The sequence below is a fragment of the Siphateles boraxobius genome, unplaced genomic scaffold (assembly GCF_051911475.1).
Source record: "Siphateles boraxobius isolate OS27281-9 unplaced genomic scaffold, OSU_SipBor_1 33, whole genome shotgun sequence".
NCBI lineage: Eukaryota > Metazoa > Chordata > Actinopteri > Cypriniformes > Leuciscidae > Siphateles > Siphateles boraxobius.
Window position 1 is genome coordinate 1781169 of NW_027508953.1, and position 16684 is coordinate 1797852.

At 38.6% G+C, this 16684-nt stretch overlaps 1 protein-coding gene and 3 long non-coding RNA genes across 4 annotated transcripts; 1 reads left to right on the top strand and 3 right to left on the bottom strand.

Annotated features, from left to right (window-relative positions):
- Nucleotides 1-1340: 1340 nt before the first annotated feature.
- Nucleotides 1341-2425, bottom strand: LOC143701900 (endonuclease domain-containing 1 protein-like). Its single transcript, XM_077195591.1, has 2 exons — nucleotides 2060-2425; nucleotides 1341-1921 (listed from the first exon to the last, which is right to left on the bottom strand). The coding sequence occupies exons 1-2, from the start codon at nucleotides 2372-2374 to the stop codon at nucleotides 1355-1357; spliced, it is 882 nt and encodes a 293-aa protein (XP_077051706.1). The 5' UTR covers nucleotides 2375-2425; the 3' UTR covers nucleotides 1341-1354.
- Nucleotides 2426-5264: 2839 nt separating this feature from the next.
- Nucleotides 5265-5855, top strand: LOC143701901 (uncharacterized). The gene is made up of 3 exons (XR_013190192.1): nucleotides 5265-5347; nucleotides 5556-5609; nucleotides 5721-5855. It is a non-coding gene; the product is annotated as an uncharacterized LOC143701901 (long non-coding RNA).
- A 1961-nt stretch (nucleotides 5856-7816) lies between these two features.
- On the bottom strand, nucleotides 7817-9182 carry LOC143701902 (uncharacterized). The gene is made up of 2 exons (XR_013190193.1): nucleotides 8803-9182; nucleotides 7817-8658 (listed from the first exon to the last, which is right to left on the bottom strand). It is a non-coding gene; the product is annotated as an uncharacterized LOC143701902 (long non-coding RNA).
- A 1398-nt stretch (nucleotides 9183-10580) lies between these two features.
- LOC143701903 (uncharacterized) lies at nucleotides 10581-15178 on the bottom strand. The gene is made up of 4 exons (XR_013190194.1): nucleotides 15144-15178; nucleotides 14169-14231; nucleotides 11094-11243; nucleotides 10581-10646 (listed from the first exon to the last, which is right to left on the bottom strand). It is a non-coding gene; the product is annotated as an uncharacterized LOC143701903 (long non-coding RNA).
- Between the last annotated feature and the right edge of the window lie 1506 nt (nucleotides 15179-16684).

Here is a 16684-nt window from a genome sequence, read left to right on the forward strand (position 1 = left end):
TTATATTATCCTATTGCATTGTTGAATTATTAAGCACACTTTCGTATTATTAGGTTATAAAATGTTAAGGATATTAAAACAACATACGTTAAAATAGCATCTGTCGAAAACTGTGAACAAATTCTCTGTATCAAAAGGTAAATAATAATAATAAAAAAGTCCATAACATTATCATAATGTATTGTAGAATTATCAAGCACATTTTTTTTATTAAGGATATCACTTGATATCATCTGGTTTATATTGGAATGAGATGATGACTGACGAAGTTGCCCTGGGCGTCCAATAGTACCGCGGATGGGTTTACATTGGAGTTAGTGGAAAGCTCTGTGCGTCTCATATTGACGCTAAAGGGTGCCATGGGCGTTGGTAGTAGACGCTTACGGACGTGACAAAAGCGTAAGTAGGCCTATATGACGCCCTGGGAATGAGAACGGGTTGCAACACTAGTACAATACTAACCAAGACAAGAGGCGTTATTCTTGAAGTTTGTGACTGTCTGTAAGAGAAATGAGTTTGACTTTGTAATGCACATTATCAGGTAAACGGTACAAGAATCAGTACATACATCCTTATTTTAGATGTTGTATTTAAGAATACATTTCAGCTTTATTTTAAATCTGAGACAGTTTCGAGGTGCTAAACCGACATCAATGATCTGAGCATGTTCGATGTGACATGCTCAACAGATTAATAACTCTATACAAAGGCTATATCATTCCGGCCAGTTTCACAATTTAAACTCGAGCCTCTCTGAATGGACCAAATTCCCTGAGAGGGGTTTTGGGATGCTATTCTTATGGGCTTTTATGCTTCAATAATGTCTGTGTGCTGTATTTAAAACAGTCTGTGATATTAAGATGTGCTTCAAAATTCAATGACCTGATGAAATCTGTGACCTGAGAATGTTTGATGTGGTAGGATCAACAGAAAAATAAAGCATGATTTTGCATGATTTGAAAGTTTTTATTTGTTCGACTTTTTGGTTGTCAAAGAAAAAAAAAGACAGGGTCAAGAGTTATTCACAGAAATCTGTACATACTATAAGCATGTTCAGATTATGGGAAAAATAACTGTTATTTTAATATCATTGCTACTATTGTTGTTTTTATTTATAGTTGATTTCATTTTCCATTTTCTTTATTTTAAAGTTATAGTAATTTTGTTGTCATTTTAATACATTTTTATAAATGTATTTTTATAAATTTTTAATTCAGTAATTTTAGTACATCAAGTTGAACTTTATTTCCATGTCAACTATCTGAAATAAAATAAGTTTTCAAGTAACAAGTTGTTAGAAAAGTTAGTTTTAGTTTAATGACCCTGAGGATCACCATGATTTTGCTCTTCTTATTCAGTACATGTAAATTACTTTTTTTTGTTTATTTTCTGAACAGTCATTACTGAACAATTTGAATCTTCTGTTATACACTTTTGTCAGAAACTGCTGTAATTCCACCAGTGATTTTGCACTGATAGTCTTATCTTGATCTTCACTCTCATCTATGTTTTCAGCCCAGTGAGCTTCAGACACCCATGTGCTGTCACTGCTGTTATAACAGCAGAACACTGTCCACATGTGTGAAGGAATGTTGACTCTTTTATTCAAGAGTGTGTTTTTGCTCGGCACAGATCCTGTCAGCACGTACGCCAAGGTCTCATTTGGGTTGTCTTTGTCATGGCAGTGAGAATCCATGAAACTTCTAACCTTCTTCTCCATGCTATTCCAGCTACCATTATTAAAGTTCTCGTACTGTGGCACAGTATTGGTCAGTGTGAATGTAGATTTAGCAGTGATTTTATCATTTGCATGTCCGTTAGGAAATAAGTGACCACGAGTGAAGTTTTTCTGTGCCCAGTAGTCTCCTGAGTAAGCCTGTTTGACACATGGTTCACGCATTTCAGAATCCAAAGCTTCAAGCTGCAGAACAAATAATGAAAAAAAGAGAAAGAGATAAACTTGAGGAAAACAGAAACTAAATTATTGCCTGTAGAAAGTAAAACCAGATGAATAAATCAGTTGACAATTTTTTTTTAAAGAAACAGTACTAAACTTTACCTGTGGTTCGATCATCCATGGAATGTGTGGTCTCCCTTTACAATGCCCAATATATCCGTAAGCTGAGAAAACAGGGATCCTATTTTTTGTGTCGTAGAGAGTTGCAAATTTGTAAGCGTTCTTATATCTCTGACAGATTAGTTTGTAGCGGTTATTATCCTGTGAGACTGAATTCTCCAGAATGCTTTTAATCATTGGAGGCTGTTTACTGAAAAAAAACTGGCTGCATATATTAAATGAATCTACAACTTCAGACATGATGAATGGAAAACCAAGCACCAGCAGCATCGAGACGACAAACAGACGCATCTTCATCTGAACTGAATCACAAACCAAAAAAATAAAGCTGATTTGATTGTACAAATGCTGATGCAGTTCCACAGAAAGGTCTGAATGGACTTAAATTCCCTGTTCACATATAAATAATGCAGCAACAGAGACAACGCCTACATACAATCATTACTATGAACTCAACTCCCACTGAGTTAATAAGAAATAGACACATAGATAGCACACACTGGCAGCTGCTGGCAAAACAAAAACAAAGAATTCAAACATAAAATGGTGCACCAAAATTAACAATCTTCACAGAACTATACAAAAACTTTTATTAAGAAAATATTTGGACTCATAACTTGCCAGTCAGTGATATATATATATATATATATATATATATATATATATCATTTGCACAAAATTTTCATGGCCCTCAGAAAATTTTGTTGTATGAATATCTGAACAAGCAAAGTATAAAAAAGAACAGAGCCTCTGCTTTAAAAAAGAATGCTTGAAGCTAGAATGAATTGTTGTTGTTTTTTTGTTTGTTTGATTTTTTAGTCAAGACTTGTGTGTAAGTTTCATAAAAAAGCAACATTTTGAAAAAGCTAAGAAAATTGCATTTTTGTCAAAGACTTTGTCCGGATTGGATTCAGAACTATGTCTATGATCAAAACACGGATGGAACTAGATCGAGTCCATCAACACCCCCAAAGCTTCACAGTCCTGTAGCTTGTTCTGGGTTGACATTTTATTCAGTAACATTTGCATTATGCATTGAGGGCGCATATTGACCATAAAGGGGGCACTCGCAAACACCCTTCTGAAACCTAAAATGACAAATGACACTATGGTCTTGTGGACTTAATGGACATTGTAAGTCCACAAGACTGCAAGTGAACATGAAGACCCTGTCCTAAATGGCACACTTCATATGCACTTTGGCTCTTGTGGACTTTGAATGGCTGTCATGTGCACGTGTTCATTAAGTCCATGAGACCATAGGGTGTCCCATTTGTCATTTTAGGTTTCAGAAGGTTGCGGTCGATATGCGCCCTCGATGCACAGGGGCGGGTCTACGTGGTGGCCAGGGGAGGCACCGGCCCCCCCTGAAATTCGATTGGCCACCCCAGGTGCCCCCCCTGTAAGATGTCTTGTGATTGGTTCATTTTACGGCCAATCAGTTTATAGACTCTACTGAAGTTCGTGATTCAAAGAAGTGCAGCGCCAGAGAAACAACGGTCGTCGCGGACATAGACATAATAAATACATAGACGCCCTATTGGCTGCTGGAGCGTACGTCAACGGCGCCGCCATATTGCGGAGGGCAACTTTCTCATACTTCTCATAGCGAGAATTGAGAAAAAAATGCCTGTTTTGTGTGCTGCTTGGGGCTGGACAAATCGCCACACAATTGAAAACCGGTCTCGAGGAATTATCTTTCACAAGCAAGACTGAACATTTGTTTCTGGTTGTATTTGGTCATGATATAATTAGTAATAGTAACGTCCAGAGGAGAAAAGCCGCGAAATTTAAAAATTCTACTGTTATTGTGTCACGAAATGTAGTTTTAATAGTATTTCAGTCGACAATGTAGTTGTTTAAAGCTCAAATATGTGGTTTATTTATAAAGATAGCGCCTATTTAAAAATTTAATCTGACGGTCTCGGAGTTGAGATCCAGGGATCAGTGCGCACTCAGCGCTCTCATGTACCCCGTCTGGAACAGCCTTACCTCGGCTAGTGCTTCTGAAGTTTGCCGCTGGCTCTGATGTCTCTAGTCTAATTAATTATATCTTCACAATTCTTATCCAAGAATAAAAAGCCAGATAGCCTACATAACAAGCCGGAGCTTTGACAATTCCTTATTAAAAAAAAAATGTTTTATAAATCTGTCTAAGTATCGAGATTTTAAATAAATAGAGACACCACGTATAAGTTTATCAAATTAAAATCAAAAATCAAACATTACATTTATCAACTGATTTCAGTGGTTTGTATACAAACCACTGAAATCAGTTGATAAATGTAATTTTCTTTTTTGTTTTTATCCAGAAAAACCGCAGCTCACCGTTTACTTGAATTTGATTACAGTGCAGTCTTGCCCTCCGCAAAATGGCGGACGCGTTGACGTATCGCAGCAACGTTCCAAAGCGGCCAATAGGGTGTCTATGTATTTATTATGTCTATGGTCGCGGACTTGAACTTTTACTTTATCAAGTGTGGGAAGTCAAGACACCAGACAAAGAGCTGGTAGGTAACCTTTATGTATGGTTTAATATGTTTGTATGGTTTTCTCAGATCAATGTTTTTACCCCGTCAGGCTCTGCTCGCGTCGGTCGGGGTTGATTTCAGTCCAATGTTCAGTCAAAGTTTGATTAAACAATAAAAGTAAAATACGCTGGGCGCTATCAAACAATAAACACTGTCATGGGGATTTGCATATTTTGTATCAGTTTATTTTGTGACAGTGACCACATAGCAAGATTGCACCAAATGACCATATGCACAGAATGTTCCAGAAAAATAAATAATAATAATAATAATAGTCTGGTGACACGTACGTTACTTGTGAATGCATGAGAGAAAGTCATTTAGATAGTCAGTTAAATTGTCGGGCCTAACTTAACGTTAGTCATTTACACGTGAAATGACATGGATGCATTCTGTGCATTTTATTCACAATTTCAATAATTTTTGTTGAGATTGAGAGTAACAGACACACATAAGTGTTTCTTTTTTGAAGGCAGGGAAGAGAGCAGTGCCAAGCCATGAAAAGAAGTAAAGATATAGGGAGTTTCTTTCAAAGAAAAACAAAACAAAACAAGTGTAGAGGCAGAAGCAACTGAAGAAAATGTTTCTCACCAAGAAGAAAATGTCAGGCAGCAAGAAATAATTGTCACTGGAACAGAATCAGCCAGCAAGCAATCAACAGGCCAGACAGACAGTGATGCCAGTGGACCCAGCCGACAGCAGTGGCCTTCATTTTCCTCTGTGCTTCCTGCAACTTCAAGTGTGTGAAGTGTTGAGGGAATTGTAGGGATATTTGAGAAATATTACATTTCATTTGTATGAAGCAAACTAAAACGGTAGTAATCATTGCATATATGAATTTGCCCTAAAAATACCATGAGCGTATTTATTCTGCTATAGTACTCACAGAGCTTGTTTTGTTTTCTCATTGATGCAATATTTACTTGTGACATTTCATCATTTCTCAGGATCAACGTTTGGTTGGGATAAACAAGCACCTTCATCCCCAACAGAATGCAAAGGTATGTATAGTTGTAGTTGAGACCTGAAAGTTATTTTGCACATGTTCAGCAAGTGATGTTAAATGATGTTTAATGTCTACTCTTATGATTATTATTTTACTGTACCTGCAGATAATTCAGCTGTAAGTGACCTGTCTGAATTTGAAGACCACGAAGAAACTTTGTGTCTGCGTAGGTCAGGGGGTGATGGTGACAGACCTCAGGCACTACATGCCAACATCTCCACAGATCGCATTCTGCCAGGACCACGTGGTATGCTCCATTTTTTTTTTTTTACTGACAATTTCTAGAAGGTATTGTCTAAATGGGTGTTAATGATGAGCTTGTGTATTTTAATTAAATTCCTAAAACCTTAAAAATGACCGATTGCTTTCATATTATTGGAGGGTCTATGGTTATGTAACTAACTTTCACTAAACTTAATTTGCAGAATCAATTGTATGTATTCTAGGTTGATTTATTTGAGAAACTACACCTTCTGCACTGATAATTATTTTAATTATTACTCATTGTTTAAATTGATTGAGGACCCCTGGCAGGCTAGTTATTATCGCTATAAGAAGACCATTCTCTTTATTTGCAGACATGTCACAGTCTCGGGCAGCAGAACCAACACAGCCACACTTGAAGGTGTTCCCTCGGACCATGAAGGGCGACCGGAAAAGAGCTTTCAACAAAATGTGGTACACACAACACCAATGGCTGGAGTATTCTGTAAGCCGAGACTCTGCATATTGTTTTCCGTGTCGACACTTTTCCCTCCCTGGTATTCAAGAGACTTCATTCACATCATCACTGGGCTATTCTAACTGGAAGAAGGCAATGTATAAAGATGGAGGTTTCAGGGGACATGAAAAATCTGAAAATCATGTTAATGCCATGATAGCATGGAATGAGCACAAAAAAAGAATCTTGACAGACACTTCAATGTTAAATGCCCTCGATAATAAACACCAAGAAGTAGTCGAACAAAATCGTACCTACATTAAAACAGTTGCTGAGGTACTTTTGTTTACGGCAACGCAAAACATTTCACAAAGGGGACACCTTGAGACCGATGCATCTAAAAAAAAAGGAAACTTTTTAGGGATTATGGATTTGATTGCTAAGCATAGTCCACTAATTGACAAGAAATTAAAAGCTGTGGGGAATGCAAAATAAACAAGTAACACTATACAAAATGAAATTATTGAATGTCTGTCAGATATGGTACGGGAAAGCATCATCAGTGAAGTCAAGGAAAACAAATATTTTTCCATCATTGCAGATGAAACAAAGGATTTAAAAAAGAAAGAGCAACTGTCATTAGTACTTAGGGACTATTATAATGGTGCAGTCCATGAAAGCTTCCTTGATTTCAAGCAAGCTACTGAGCTTGATGCAGAGGGACTCACTCAAAAAATAATACAATGCCTGGAGACGTATGGACTTGAGTACAGGTCAAATTTAGTGGGGCAAGGTTACGATGGGGCTTCAGTCATGTCAGGGAGACACTCTGGAGTTGCAGCAAGGATTAAAGCTAAAACAAATCACGCTTTTTATGTGCACTGCAATGCAATGCAATGCACATTGTCTTAACCTTGTTCTTGTTGACTCAACAAAATCAGTGCCTGAGTCTGAAACCTTCTTTTCTTTGCTACAGAAATTGTATGTGTACATGTCAGGCTCCTATGTGCACCAGAAATGGCTCTCTGTGCAAAAGGAAATGTATCAAGGTGCCCCAAGAGAGCTACAAAGGCTCAGTGACACCAGGTGGGCTTGTCGGTACCAGGCTTGCAAAAACATTAAGGACAGACTGCCTGCTGTTTTGCGTGTGCTACATGATATTGATGTGGAGAACAGAGGAGAACGCTCTGTGGAGGCACGGGGTTTACTTGCCCAACTGGATCTTACCTTTATCGGAACACTTGTCATCTTTTCAAAAGTCCTTGGAGAGGCAAAATTCCTTGCAGACATGCTTCAGTCAACGTCTCTTGATTTAGCGAAGGCCGTGGACTTAGTTGAAGCATTTCAAGACACCCTCCAAGACCTAAGAAGTGATTCATCGTTTGATGAAATCTGGAAAGACACTGTAGACACTGGAAAGCAGTGCAATGTTGCAGTAGAAACTGTGGTGAAAAGACCACAAAAAATTAGTTCTAGATTAAGCGGGTCAATTGTTGAATCCACTGTTGGACAGCGGAGATGTAAGGAAGGAGACATGGAACTGTTCAGAAGTATTTTTATTCAGCATCAAGATTTTAGTTTAAAATGTACATAAGGGATACCAAGTTGGTCCAATCAGATTTGCTGGCATTTTTAATCACATTTGCCTTCTCTACTTTTTATTTTGTTATAATTCACTTGCAATCATGCACATACACAAGCATTTACACACTAAGAGGCACAACCTTTACTTACGAACAGCTTGTTATCAAGATAGAAGATGATAAGAGTTCATGAAAATCACTTTGGCAGAAATCTTTAATGCTGCATAATAGGATACTATGATTCTGCATTATCCTATATATGTTTCAGTGTTATGTTAATTATTACAGTCTTTGTAAAACAACTTTACTTTTATCTTCCAATTTTTATTCAGAAATATTTCTAAGTCATTTAGGCTCTTGAGTGTAATAGTTTCCCCATGATCTGTTTCTATATTTGGTGCCCAATAAGTATTGGACATCCATGATCCCCCCGTACCGTTATAGCAGCAAAATGCCATCCACATATGAGAGGGAATGTTGACTCTTTCATTCAGAAGATTATTTCCAGGTAAAGCTCCTGTCAACACATAGGCTGAGGTTTTATTGTTTTGGTCGCAACAGTATGTGTCCATTATTTCTCGAGTCTGTTGTTCCATGCGAGTCCAGATACCATTCCTCAAGTTGTTCCTCTGTGGGATGCTGTTGGTGAGTGTGAATGTGGATATAGCAGTTTCTCTATCAGCTGCATGACAGGCTGGAAATAACTGACCCGGACTCACATTTTGTGTGTTATCGTGATAGTCTCCTTTGCAAGCCTGCTTGGTGAATGGCACATTGGTTTCATAACTTGAAGGTTCAAGCTATAGAATATAAATCATTGAAAGATTATTTTTTGAAAGAACTGGTCAATAAACAACAAACAAGAACTAAACTAATAGAGAAGTAAAACAATTCTTTTGTAGCAATAAAAACATATAAAAACAAGCCGCTGTAAGTAACATTACCTGCGATTCGATCATCCATTGAGTCTTTCTTAGACTCTCGAATTCTTGTCTTCTTGTGTATTTGTAAGCCGAGAAAACAGGGATCTTCTTTCTTATATCATACAGTGTTGCAAACCTGTTACGTTTGTTATATTGTTGACAGATTATTTTATAACCATCCTGTGCAACTAAATTATTTAGAATGCCAGGGATAACCGGAGACATTCTTTTAAAAAAGTAATCGCATTTACTGAATGTATCAACAACTTTAGACGTGGTGCATGAAAAGAACAGCACCAGCAGAACAGAGACGCTCACGGTTAACAGACGCATCTTCACCCGTGTTCAGGCAGAACTGAACTGTGAAAGTAAAGCTGAGTTGGTTGTAGAAAGGAGAATGCACAAAGGTCCCGCAACACAATCTACTTTAATGCCTTCCTCTAAGACACGTAAATAATTTTTCTCTGAATCTACACACACACACACACACACACACACACACACACACACACACACACACACACACACACACACACACACACACACACACACGCACACGCACACTCCTAATTCTGTTAACTCAAGTTGCACACACATTCTAAGAAGATGAGTCACACATAACTTGAGTGTTAAGTTTTCTTTCACACCTGTGTTAAGGGAAATTTTATAGGTTCTATAATTGCTCACCATTTTATTTAAAATATTTTTTAAATAACTCACACATGCAATTGTGCATGCGATATTTCTCATACTCCAACATTTACAACTGCAACTTTTACTTGGAGTTCTAATCAAGTTCTAATCTAAAAGTTCTAATCTAAACATCTAATCCTGTGAACTCATACATAGCGCATATTTGAGAAACTGTCACACATCATTTTGAGTGTTAAGTTTTCTTTCACACCCCTTGCTGCGGCATCTCTTCTCTTCTCTTCTCTTCTCTTCTCTTCTCTTCTCTTCTCTTCTCTTCTCTTCTCTTCTCTTCTCTTCTCTGATGTGACTTGCAGATCTTAATGCAGACTTAAAAAGCAAGATATGTACACACTAAAAACTCATGGGTCAAAAATAACCCATAATGGGTTAATTTTGACCCAAATCCTGGGTTAAAAAGGGACCAACTAATTTCTGGGTTATTTCAACCCAGAAAATTGGGTTCTTCTTTTTGACCCACAATCTGGGTTAAATACCTGACCCAAATGTTGGGTTTAAAAAACCCAACATAGTAGTTAACTATAACCCAACTTCTGGGTCAAAAGAACAACCCCAATATCTGGGTTGAAATAAACTAGTTACTATGACAGTACTCTTTATTTCAGAAAATAAAACTTTGTTTTACATTATATCTGTCACGGTGTGGTGCAGGCAGAAGAAGAAGAGGAGTCCAAAGTTCCAATTCAAATGTTTTACTAAAAGTACCTCCAAAAAGTACAGACAGGCAGGATGTACACACACTAAACAAGACTACAAAGTAGAACAGCTGATGATGATGATGATGGTGGTAATTAACTAAACAGAACACAAACATTGGTCATGTCATTTACTGCAGCTTAACACAATTAAACAGTTCTGCAATTAAGCAAGGCAGTATTAAGAAATTTGACTGGATTTGATTCAGATCCCTCAATCTGATACACAACTTGCTGCAGAGACTCCCATGCGGGAGCACACTGCTTGGGGTAGTTGATATCAAGAACATGATATGCCTTGAAGCACACGTCAACTGCTCCAAGCAGTGTGCTCTGAGGGAGTGCCTGACCAGATAATATAACAAATGCCTGAGAGGCACATTGCTGGGGATGTCCCAGCGCCAGGACAGTGGGGAATGGCTTTTATTGCTGGAGGAATTCCACCATATTTGTTCCAACCTAGAACAGACAGAGACAGAAAGATAGGTAACAGAAAGTGAATATTGTGTAGAAGGTGAATTGTAAGCAATATAATAGACTAGCAGTCTGTTATAATGCTGATACTAACTGTACAAGGAAGCCAAATGAGCTGTGGTTCTTAATTGGTGTGTTCTTTTTGTGTGGGTCATGAATGTGTACAAGAAAATGTGGGTTGAGAACCACTGAATAATAAAACTTAACATCTTTAACTTCATTTTCTAGTCAGATTGCTACCTTGGATGGCATTGCCCAAAACTTAAATACAACTGAGGAACCTTGGATTTTTTTTTTTTAAATCAGGTTTCACCCTTTAGCTTTCACATGAAACATGTCACTTGGATTGCCTTCTTTCAACTGTAAAGTATGGTTAGAATTAAGAATATTCTCTCTCAGAGTGGTGCTGAGAAACTGGTCCATTGTACTTACAGGCATTTGGTGTATGAACGCTGTCCGGGACTCTTCAGTGGAGTGCCGGATAGTCTTCTTCCCAACCCTGTAGACGGCCTGTGGCACCATGGTGGGTAGCAGTGTTAGAGCTAGTTCCCCTTTGGCATCTGTAGGCATCTATTTCTTCATCTGAAAAGACAGAAAACAAGACAACATGAGTATTGTTAATAAGTCGAGACAATCTCACCAGTCACTCTTTGATTATTAAGCTAACATAATCACTTTTAATGGAATACTGTGGCTTTTTTGTTTTAAAACGTGGCCCAATTTGCTAGTTAACTAATATGGTTATTTTCAGAATCAGAATCAGAATCAGAAAGAGCTTTATTGCCAAGTGTGCTTGCACACACAAGGAATTTGTTTTGGTACTGAGGCTTCCAGTGGACATATACAAATACAACATGAAACATGAAACATAATACTACAAATTATAAGAATAAAAAATAAAAATATAAATATATGAGAATAAAAACTATCACAGTTGGGTTTAGTCAGAATAGACATTTCCAGATTTACAGATTATGAACCTATTTACAGTGTTTTGAATATTATAAATAAATAAACCTACATATAAGTATCACCTGAGTTGTAGGATATTGCACTAAACAGTGGGAGTATTGCACTTACAGGCATATGCCTTGGGAGATACGTTAACTGTTCAGGAGGGAAATGGCCTGTGGGAAGAAACTGTTCCTGTGCCGAGATGTTCTTGTGGCCAGTGATCTGAGTCTCCGTCTTGACGGTAACAGATCAAACAGGTGGTGACCGGGGTGAGTGGAGTCTGTGATGATTTTACCTGCTCTCTTCCTCACTCTGGAAGAGTACAGGTCCTGGAGGTTTGGCAGGGGGGCACCAATAATCCTCTCCGCAGTCCGGACTGTCCGTTGTAGTCTCCTGATGTCTGATTTGGTAGCTGAACCAAACCAGACAGTGATGGAAGCGCACAAGACAGACTCAATGACGGCTGTGTAGAACTGAATCAGCAGATCCTGTGGCAGGTTGAACTTCCTCAGCTGGCGAAGGAAGTACAGTCTCTGCTGGGCCTTTTTCACAGTGGAGTCAATGTGATTGTCCCACTTCAGGTCCTGAGAGATGTTAGTGCCCAGGAACCTGAATGACTCCACTGCTTCCACAGTGCTGTTCATGATGGTGAGTGGGAGGAGTGCTGAGCTGTTCCTCCTGAAGTCCACGATCATCTCCACTGTTTTGAGCGTGTTCAGCTCAAGGTTGTTATAACTGCACCAGGCAGCCAGCTGTTCAACCTCCAGTCTGTAAGCAGACTCGTCACCGTTTTGGATGAGACCGATGACAGTGGTGTCGTCTGCAAATTTCAGGAGCTTGACAGTGGGGTCTTTAGAAGTGCAGTCATTAGTGTACAGGGAGAAGAGCAGTGGGGAGAGAACGCACCCTTGGGGAGCACCAGTGCTGATTGTGAGTGTCTTGGATGTGTGTTTCCCCAGTCTCACTCGCTGCTGCCGGTCCGTCAGGAAGCTGGTGATCCACTGACAGATCGAGGATGGTATGGAGAGCTGGGTCAGTTTGGCTGTGAGAAGACCAGGCATGATGGTATTGAAGGCCGAACTGAAGTCCACAAATAAGATCCTTGCATAAGTCCCTGGTCTGTCGAGATGTTGCAGGATATAATGCAGTCCCATGTTGACTGCATCATCCACAGACCTGTTTGCTCTGTAAGCAAACTGAAAGGGATCCAGCAGGGGTCCAGTGATGTCCTTCAGGTGGGCCAGCACCAGTCTTTCAAACGACTTCATGACCACAGACGTGAGAGCGACAGGTCTGTAGTCATTAAGTCCAGTGATTTTGGGTTTTTTGGGGACAGGAATGATAGTGGAGCGTTTGAAGCAGCAGGGAACTTCACACTGCTCCAATGATCTGTTGAAGATCTGCGTGAAGACCGGGGCCAGTTGGTCAGCGCAGGCTTTTAAACAAGCAGATGAGATGCCGTCTGGGCCTGAGGCTTTCCTAGTCTTCTGTTTTTTGAAGACTCGGCTCACGTCCTCCACACAGACCTTAAGCTCAGGTTGGATGGCAGGAGGGGGGAGTGATAATTGGAGAACAGGAGGTGATGGTGAATGTGTGAAGTGCAGATCAGACCGGGTGTGTGGTGTTAATGAGGGCTTTTCAAACCGGCAGTAAAATGAATTTAAATCGTCAGCCAGGTGTTGATTGTCCACAGATCGAGGGGATGGTGACTTGTAGTTGGTAATGTTCCTCAGGCCATTCCAGACTGATGATGGGTCGTTGGATGAAAACTGTTTTTTCAGTTTATCAGAGTAGTTCCTTTTAGCAACTCTGATCTCCTTTGTCAATCTGTTTCTGGCCTGTTTATACAAGATTTTATCCCCACTTCTGTAAGCATCCTCTTTGGCATGACGAAGGTGTTTGAGTTTCCCAGTAAACCATGGTTTATCATTAGTGAATGATAAGAATGTCCTGGTAGGAATGCATGTATCCTCACAGAAACTTATATATGATGTTACAGTATCTGTGAGCTCATCCAGATCATTGGTAGCAGCTTCAAAAACAGTCCAATCAGTGCAATCAAAGCAGGCCTGTAGATTCTGCTCTGCTTCATTAGTCCATCTTTTCACAGTCCTTATTCCAGGTTTAGCTGATTTCAGTTTCTGCCTGTAGGTCGGTATGAGATGAACCAAACAGTGATCAGAGAGCCCCAAAGCTGCCCGTGGGACGGAGTGATATGCATTTCTTATTGTGGTGTAACAGTGGTCCAGTATATTACTGTCTCTGGTGGGATATACCTTTGTTCCGTTTCAGATATTTGTTCAGCCAGCTGTTGTAGCGCCGCGCTCGCGCACGCGTCTGGAGGGATGTAAACATTCACGAGAATGAAAGAGGAAAATTCCAATAAAAATTATTTTGCAGCATTACCCATTTTTTGTGAATGACAGTCTATACTGTCCATCTTTTATTTCATTAACAACTGTAATGACATTAATGCAGAGATGATTATCTGGCCCATTTTATGCATAACAGCTTAAAGATAAGGCACAAGTATCTAGGCAGTAAAATGCTCACCTCTAAAATTGTCGATCAGCTCAGACAGCGGTTAGCTGAAGAGTGACAAAGCTGTCCATTGACCTGGAAGGAACATAGCAATATAGAAGTTAGCAAACAATTTTCAGGTGATATTCTCAATTCATTCAGTCAACGGACGCTCTGAGGTAAAGTGTTCAGACTGCAGACTCAGCAACGATTGTATTTAATTGTACAGTACAATGTACGGCCAGCAATATTGTTATGTTTAATGACATTGTGGAATTACGATAATGTATGTACTATTTTATGATTGTACTGTACAATTTAAATACAATTGTAGCTGAGTCTTCATTCTGAACACTTTACCTCAAAGCATCCGTAACAAATAAATGTAAATTTAATATAAAACTATGAAAATGGCGCTCTGTTGCGCGGCAGGGTTTTGAACAAGGTCCTGAGCCGTTGCTGGTCGCGGACATAAGCCAAATGGCGCCACATGGAGTCGGCACTAGCTGCACTGTAATGCTAACGTTAACTTTACTTCTCGTATTATTACCGGTATTATAACAATGAAATAATGAGATAAATACAGCACAGGTTATGACAAATAGAATTTAAAGACCGTGTAAAGTGAATTCAGTCATTTTCTTCTAAACACATTAATTAGGTCATAACAGTTAACGTTAAATGTAACGTTATTTCTGAACAATGTGTACAAAGCATTTCAACCATTTTGACAGCTAATGTCATGAACTTATCGTTATTTTTAATCATTCAAATCTGGCTGTGTGGTTAATAACACCTTCTTCTTTAGTTTGACAAACTTTACACGGACTTAAAACTAACGTTAGTTAACGTTAGATGTTACCACAGACTTTCCACGGGCCACGGCTAACTTATCTTACCGTAGCAACTTAGCCATGGTAATTTTGTCAGCAAATGGTGCTAAACTAACAACTGGGACATTGACACATAAAAGTTTACGTTACATCAACACTGAAAATACTCGCTTACCTTGAATACACGATGAAGTTTCACCGAAGAAGCAATGGCCAAAAGGATTGAGCGCGAAGCAACGGTTATTTCAAACGAGTCGACGACTGTGAGAAAATTCCAGAACGGTGCGGGCGCGCGCGGGGGTAGAGAGAGAGAAAGAGGCGTTTCTTCTTGCTCTTCTTCTGAATTTCTGGCACACTGATTTAAATAATATAGGGGCAACTTGGGCAAGGATGTAATATATGAACTTATATCTTCTATTTCTTAGTTAATATATCCATGTTTAGAGGGTGTGTCATTTTATTTCTCCTACAAATGGTGATACTGTTTTATCATAATGTACACAATGCGCAAGTGTGATTGGTCATATTATGAACTATGTTGACATGATAATATAATAACTACATAAAATACACCCCTCCAACAAAAAATACAGAAAGAGAGAAAGCCAACCCTATAACCCAGAACATGGGTTACTCTTTGAAAAATAACCCAGAAACCCAAACAACCCAGGAACTGGGTCGAAATATTAGCCCTATAACCCAGAAAAGGGTTACTCTCTAAAAAAAATAACCCATAATTTTGACCAAACACAAATAACCCAGAAAATGGGTTGAAGAAATAACCCAGGAGTTTTTAGTGTGTACTTATATTGTTCCTTGCTTTGACATCACAGCTCAGGATAGTAAAGAGTCTGAGGTTGGATTAGAGCAACAAGCGTAGAGATGAATCATCTCTGTAAAACACATTGGTTTTAAGTCACACATCATCAGGCTTTATGAGGATATATAATGAGAACATGTTAGACAAACCATAAGACTTTCCTTTATCTTCAGAACACAAATAAAGGTAAAGGTAAATCAAATCTGATTTATATCCCTCCATTGCATGTATCTTCATTTAAAATGTTCATAAAGAGATCGAAAATTAAAGCAATATGAATGGAGCAGTTTAATCCACACTGAAAAAACAATAAGTCAAATTTACTTAATTTTTCTTTAGCAGGTTTTTGCAGGAATCTTTGAAGATTCCTTTGCTATACATCTCAGTCAAAACATATAACATTGAAATAAACCACTTTTAAAGTATATACTATACTTTGAAACATTTAAGTAAGTAATTATAGATATTGTCTGAGACACCATATCTACATTTCAGAAGTAATGTGTCATGTGAACGCAGACACCTCAATACTTCAATGACGGTAACATTTGATGGATCGTTTTTGTGTTTGAATGTGTCATTTTGAGTAGAAAATTAACTCCAAATGTCACAAAATGGCAAGTTACTAGTCCTACAACAAAAGCAATGATAAAACTGTAAATACAGCTGGAAAACAGTGAAAATCAACCTTAATTATTCAGACTAGTGCATGATGGAAACACCATTATCAGAAAAGTTGAGTAATTTTACTTTCATTTCTACATGCTTGAATTGAGCACTAATATAGAATTTGCTTAGCTTTTTTTTATTCTTGCCTGAACTAACTTTTTCATGTAAATTACATTGTTTTTTCTGTAGTATTTACTTCACCACAAAAGCATTTTTTCCAGTGGAAG

Bases quoted from the DNA above. Each gene is read 5' to 3' on its own strand.
- LOC143701900 (XM_077195591.1), bottom strand. From the start codon at position 2,374: ATGAAGATGCGTCTGTTTGTCGTCTCGATGCTGCTGGTGCTTGGTTTT. The intron at 1,922-2,059 runs GTAAAGTTTAGT...TTTGTTCTGCAG, and splicing joins CATGGATGATCGAACCACAG to CTTGAAGCTTTGGATTCTGA.